Below are 7,049 nucleotides of genomic sequence, written 5' to 3'. Positions count from 1 at the left end.
AGATAAAATAATTGTTTTTTACACTTTTACCCCTACATTGGTCAACTATATAATAGCCTAAGTTTACTCAACTTTTCAAGATTATATTGGTCAATTAATTATCAATTACAAAGCATTTGTTTCCACTAGGTTTTCTCTTTGAGTTGGAGAGAGAATATTTCAAATAGGGCCCACTATATTTTTCTTTCCAATTTTCTTTTCCTCTCCATCTTTTCTCTTACCAACCTACCCTACTTATTTACTTCTCCCCACTTTTCTCTCAAAAACTTTCTTTCCTTCCATTTTTATACTTTAACAAACAAAAGCGTAACAATAGTGTTTGGGTTTAATGTTATGGGAAGTTAATAAATTCCTTTTTCTATTTAAAAAATAAATAAAACAAAGATCATGAAAAAAAAATGTCTATTTTACCTTACTTTGGTTGAGATAGCAAAGGATACAATTGATAAAAGATCCAATCAAATTAGAAACTTCCTAGAACAAATTGATTCAACTTAAAGGTGGTAAAACCAAAGGCAGCTCGACACTAGCTAAAAAATGATCAAAAAATTGGAAGGTGAGGAATGATGCGGATCATGATAGCAAACGAGAATGAAGTCCTCCCTAAAGCATGAAACTTATGATAGAGGCCTAAATACAATACATTAATAAGAGATTTCTAACATGCCTTACACAATCACCTTTGAGTAGCAAAAAAAAAAAAATTAACTTCATCTTCCTATGTAGACTCTTCTCCAGCTGGTTGACTTCTAATCGATTTTCACGGATGAGAATAGATAGTGAACAAAGTAGAAAGACACGAGGAAACCAATGGTCCCCGTTGATAACATGATTGCAACTGCCATTAAAAGTGAATAGCCAAGATAAAGTACAGCGGAGACAGGTCCGCTCAAACTCTGCAGGTCAAAAACCAAGTAATTGATAGAGTACAAGAATACATATAGGGCAACTGAACCTGATGCGAAGAATGCCTTCCACCACCACCGCCAATCTTCCACGCAGAGATGCATGTAGGTGAGGACCACTGACACTTCAGCGCAGACGATAACCAGCAATAAAAGAACTATTAGCAGGAAGCCAAAGACATAATAGAACCTCCCAAGCCAGATGCTGGAAAGGATGAAGAAAAGTTCAATGAAGAGGGTTCCAAATGGAAGGGTGCCAGCACCAAGAACAAGGAGCCATGATGGATATTTTCGGGCAGGGATCTCCCTTGGAATTTGGTTCGTTCTCACAGGAAAAGAAATTTCTTCAGCTCGTGTCCCGAAGAATCCTCCCAGAAGGGTAAGTGGAACTGAAACGCAAAACCAGAGAACAAAGAGCACAAAATACAAGGAAATGGGAATAGCACCAGTACTGTTGTTAGCCCAAAGTATGAAATTAAGTACAGTAAGGATAGCAAATGCAATTCCAGGGAAGAAGCACGCCACAGACCAAGAAACAGACCTCCATCCTTCTGAGGTTCCTTTAAGAGTTCTCCACATGCGTACACCAACATAACCAGCAGATATTCCCAGGAAAAGATAGAGAATAATCATTCCAGTCAAAAGCATTCCTCGTGAAGCTGGTGACATAAAACCAAAGGCTGCAAACACAATTGTAACAACTGCCATCCCTGTAATCTGAACCCCATCCCCAACCATCACACACAGAAGTTTTGAGCATTCCGGTTCTCTGAAAACATCTCCCACAACCAGCTTCCATCCAGATAGCTCCTCATTCATCTGGGCTTGCGCTTCTTTGTCCAATTCCTCATACTTTGTCAAATCTCTTCTCACTGTCCTTAGAAATATGACAAAGACAATACCAGCAAGGAAAGTTATGACCATCAGTGAATTAAGAATAGAAAACCAGTGGACTCGGGCTCCCTCCATCCTCAAATAAGCATCCCACCTTGAAGGCCATCTTGTTTCACTCTTAACAAACTCAACCTCATAAGTGAACGACACTCTTTCGTGCTCCCTTATTATTTGAGACTTATCAAGCTCCCCAGGGCAGCTTATGGCTGAGATGCTGTCATACATGTGAAGTTTCAACATGGCCTCAGGATCATGTTTCACACTGCAGGGGAACACCTCAAAACCCACTATTTCAAATCCAGAAGCCTTCTTTTTATCAGCTTCAGAAATAACACCCATACCTTCCTCCCCAGTTCCAATTATCTCCACACCACTCCCTTCATACTCATGAATCAAGACTTTAAACTTCAAATGGTTGATAATGTAATCATCATTGCTGTTTGGTGGAGTGTACCCAACAGGGAACCCAGTCCACTGAATGTTAACTCCATTTTGCTGGGCATATCTCATGGCAGGCAAATTATCCAAGATCATATTCACTTGATACAAATCACGGGTTCTCTGTTTCAAAAGCTTCACCTCATTCTCATTCAACGGGCTAGTAGTACAGAGGTATATTGTCTCGTTCGTGTTCATACGAAATCGGTAAGGGGAGTTATCAATCTGATCTCCCATAAGAAGTTCACCAAGATTCTCAGCGCTCTTCTTTATACCACCTCTGGGTTTGCAGTAAGGAAGGCTGTAATAGCTAAATGGAAGCTCGGTTTCAATAGAAGTCAAGGAATTAACTTTGGCAAAGATCTCATCTTGTTTAGAGTACGTGTGCATGTAGCTTCCTGGGAGATAAAACCCATTACAGGCATGTGCGAAAAAGACCAACACGAGAAAAGCACGTCGGATTGAGGGCGACCTCATACTCGATGATCCCATCGGAATAAAAAGAACGCCCACCAAGTGTTTGAGAAATTGCCCCACTTGTGGATCTATGCTACTCTAACATACATAAATCCAAGTACGCAATCTACACAACAATAAACACATTTTCTAATATCAGCCTCTCGAAACTCCATTTTTTTTTTTTTAAAAAAAAAAAAATTAAAAATTTCCAAATCAAAATGTGGGCAAAGGTGTTATCAATCTACAGATCTACTAAATCAAGAGAGCAAATATGCAAATCAGATCCAAAAGTGAAACTTGAGCATAGATTAATCAAACCCAATAAAGCAAATCAACCCATTAATTTACCAACAAAAAGAAAAGACTATAACACAACATACACATACATAAATATATAAATTAGATTGAACCGCAAAAAGAGATCTAACCAAAACCCACAATACAAATAGATATTGCCGCAGGAAATCACTAACCACTAAGAAATAACAGCATATGAAATACGAAAGAAGAAGAGAACAAAAAAACGCACCTGTGCAGATGGGCGTAAACCAGAGCAGATCTGAAACCTTCCGTTAGGAGTGAGAAGGAAGCAAAGGAGGGTTGGAGAGTAGAAAAAGAAAGGTTGGGTCTCCTTTGATGGGATTGGGAGTCACAGAGAAGATGAGAGAACTTTCGTTGGTTTATGCCATTTTTTAATCCAAAGGCGAGACACTTATATATATCAGAGAGAAAAAGAATATGAGATAGAAGTACGAGAGAGCACAGATCTCATCTGATGCGGCCTTAGTGTTTGGGTCCCATGCCTTTGTCGGCGTCAGATCATTTTAATTTTATTATTATTTATTTTTTTGAAGTCTTTTTAGTGAATTTTTTTTAATTGTTTTTAGTGAATTTTTATTTATTTATTTTGAAGAAGAGTAAATATTTATTATTAATATATTCTCAAAATATTTACAGTTCTAGAGGTTAATTAATAATAGAAAAAAATGGATATTGTCATGCTAATCTTGCTCACCAACCGTTTATTGTTCAGCTATAGCGTTTTTTTTATGTTTGTTTTTAAATAAAATAATATACACACAATTTGTCAAAAAAAATATACATACAAATATGATGGAATAATAATAAAATTGATTAAATTAGACAATTTTATCCTTAAAAAGTTTTAGCTTATAAAAAAAATCTCTCCATCATATTTTAATTTATAAATAAATTCAGTCCTAAACTAAAATTTAAATGCAAAAATGTTATTGTCAAAAGCTGAATATAATAATAAAACAATATGTTTATTTAATAATAATTACATATTAAGGGCTCATATCTAGTCTTCTTTTAAAGAAAATATCTACCGTTAAAGTTTTGTGCATAACAAATTAAGTATTTACTTAATTAAATTTAACTATCGTTAGTTTTAAACTCGAGAATCTAACAAAGATTGTTTTGTAACTGAAATATGCACTTGAAATTTCTGTTACTTGCACAAAGCACTCTGTTACTTAAAATTTTAATAATTAAATAGTTTATTTGCCTTAAAATTTCTCAACTTAATCTACATTTTGCACTTAAAATCCTCAATTTAAAAAATTTAGCATTTAAATATTTCTAACCATCTATATAAGTTTGCATCTATTAGTCCTTTTTAATTTTTCATTTATAATAGAATTTCGTAGAAAAAAAAATCTCCTAACATATACTGTTTTTTGTACTTAAAATTCTAATTTTAAAATTTCAAAATTGAAAATATTCTCAAATTTATTAAAAAATAATAATATTTCATAATTATTTGAATAAGTAGACAAATTTTAAAACTTCTGTTATACATAATTATAAGATTTATTTATACATAAAATCTAAAAAACAATAAAAATAACATAATGTTTGTGATTTATTTATTGTAAACAAATTTTTAAAAAATTAATATCTTTATCTTTAACTTTTAAATATTTATGGTCATGAATGATTTATAGTAACAACTTTTTTTATTGTGACTACCCTAATGTTCTATTTTTCAAAAAAAAAATATTATTGTTTAGATAAAAAAAAATCTCATATATTTATTAATTATGAATTAGAAATAATTATATAATATTTTATTTTTAATTAATTTGAAATTATATTTTATTTTTTAGCAAAATAATTATTGATAAAAGCAAAAGTAACACATTCGAGATTTTTCTACAAAATCTTATTTTTTTTAAAATTGATTAAAAAAATTAGAAAAGACTGAAGACACATACTATGTGGAAGAATAAAGATTTAAGGGTGCGGTATTGTATTATATTAGATTGTATTGTATAGCATGCATTTATATAGTATTAGTATTCACTTTTATTAAAATGTTGTATATTTATATGTAAATACAAATCAATACCAAATACAATACTATATAAAAATATACTATAAAATACAATAGAATATATTACTATATAATATGGTATATTATAAGTACCAAACACATCCAAAATACCAAATTTGATCGGAGATTTTTGTTGGTATTAAAAGTGTAAATCAGAGATACGAAGCGGAGAATTTTGGTTTTGAAAAATTTATTAATACCAATCAAGATCATACATGTATAGATATAGATATATTAAATCACATATATATAGATTAGAGATTATCTCTTGAAGTCTATTAAGTATCCACAATTCTTTTTGTATAAATTAAGAATCTTCTCATCCATGTTTTGAAAGCTCGCACCTTAATCCTCTAGACCATTCCTCAAACACACAAAATGTGTGGGCACATAGGATTCAAAAGATTGATTTATGACTTTCTGGATAATGTATTCAATACATGAGATCTAGAAAGGTTTGATTGAGAGAAGATGTATTGGATAGTTTTTCAGGATTAGGAAAAACTATCTCTTTCTTTTCAGAGAGAGAGTATGATAGTCTATGAAAACCAAATCTTGAAAAATATTGCTTCTTTTCAGGTTTATAAAGATAATTAACTAATTTAATTAATCTTTATTTTTTAAATAAAACTCATCAGTTATAACATATTTAATTATTTAATTTAAATCATATTTAAAAATTTATTAAATATATATAATTAAATAAACAAATTATTTGAAATTCAAAATTTAAATCCCAAGAATAGGAAATTCCTGTGTGTGGCGCCACACTCACTGTACAGTGAGTGTGTTGACCACACCATTAGGATTATCCCTAATTTTCATTTGTTTATTTAATTAATATTTAAGACAATATATTTATCCCAAAATAAATATCAGTTAATTATGTTGTCTGTGTTTTCACCACTCGACATGTGGCAATTAGGAGTAATTAGCGATAAGTCATGAAGTTCTTGGAGTGTAAACTCTTCTAGGAAACTACGTCAAGCCAAATCTTGGATGTCTCCAAGTGAGGCCATGCCCTGAGCACTTCCCAAGCCAATCTCTAAGTCATAGATGTCTCCAAGTGAGGCCACACCCTGAGGCCTGTCCTCAAGGCGAGGATGTCTCCAGGTGACGCCACGTCCCGAGAGGCTCTCTTCACTCGCTCATCTTTCAATTATAGGATTATAGTCCTCGGACCTGGAGTAGATGCTCGGTGTCAGTCACTGCGAGTATGTGCCACTAGAAGATCATCTGACAACTTTTAGTGAGTCTCGATTAGGGGTGTCGAGTTCATACCCTCGACAATCCACATTTTCCACAATGTTGCCTGACATGGGCAAATGTGCGCCACACCCTGACAAATAGAGATATGTTCCCCATAAAGTTGGTATGCGACTTTCTTCAATGGGCTCCGTGTAATCCGCCTAGGTCGTAGTCTCTATTTAGTGTAGTCATTTTTGTATTAATTCAGCATTAATACCCCAGGATGGGAAAACTTGTATTAATGATAGATGACTAACATTTATGACCCCAACCTCTATAAATAGGGTTGTGATATCTCCTTATAAAAGGTTAGGATTTTTAGAGAGAGAAACTGTGTAATTCCATTGCACGGGTGCGACCCGCGACGTCCTCTAATAACTTTGACTGCTCGGTGGCTAGCATGGTCTCCATCTCACGGACACGGGCCCTCGTGTCCTCCACTTCCTTCTAGAGTCGCGAGTGCTCCTCCAACGGGACTGTAGTTTCCCGGAACCGCTCTAGCTATTCTTGAGCCTACGCCACCTCTTCCCGAGCCTCTTTCAACTCAAAGGACCGCATCGTTACGATGTCCTTGAGCCGTTGATTGAAAGTCGCAGTTTGTGCCAAGCTAGAGTATCAAATCAGTAAAAAAGAGCTGATGATATAAATTATACTGAGATAAACACTTAAAGACTTACCCTTACGAAGGAGTGGCTGCTGGCAGCTATCAATGAAACCTCATTGTTACTGCCACAATGAGCGAAGCTGCA

At 33.9% G+C, this 7,049-nt stretch overlaps 1 protein-coding gene across 1 annotated transcript; it reads right to left on the bottom strand.

Annotated features, from left to right (window-relative positions):
* Positions 1-388: 388 nt before the first annotated feature.
* On the bottom strand, positions 389-3,399 carry LOC133818304 (transmembrane 9 superfamily member 12). The gene is made up of 2 exons (XM_062251084.1): positions 3,226-3,399; positions 389-2,820 (listed from the first exon to the last, which is right to left on the bottom strand). The coding sequence occupies exon 2, from the start codon at positions 2,727-2,729 to the stop codon at positions 750-752; it is 1,980 nt and encodes a 659-aa protein (XP_062107068.1). The 5' UTR covers positions 2,730-2,820; positions 3,226-3,399; the 3' UTR covers positions 389-749.
* Between the last annotated feature and the right edge of the window lie 3,650 nt (positions 3,400-7,049).

The sequence above is a fragment of the Humulus lupulus genome, chromosome 2 (genome assembly GCF_963169125.1).
Source record: "Humulus lupulus chromosome 2, drHumLupu1.1, whole genome shotgun sequence".
Lineage (NCBI taxonomy): Eukaryota > Viridiplantae > Streptophyta > Magnoliopsida > Rosales > Cannabaceae > Humulus > Humulus lupulus.
Note: the sequence above shows the minus strand (reverse complement) of the source record. Positions and strands in the feature narration are given on the sequence as shown.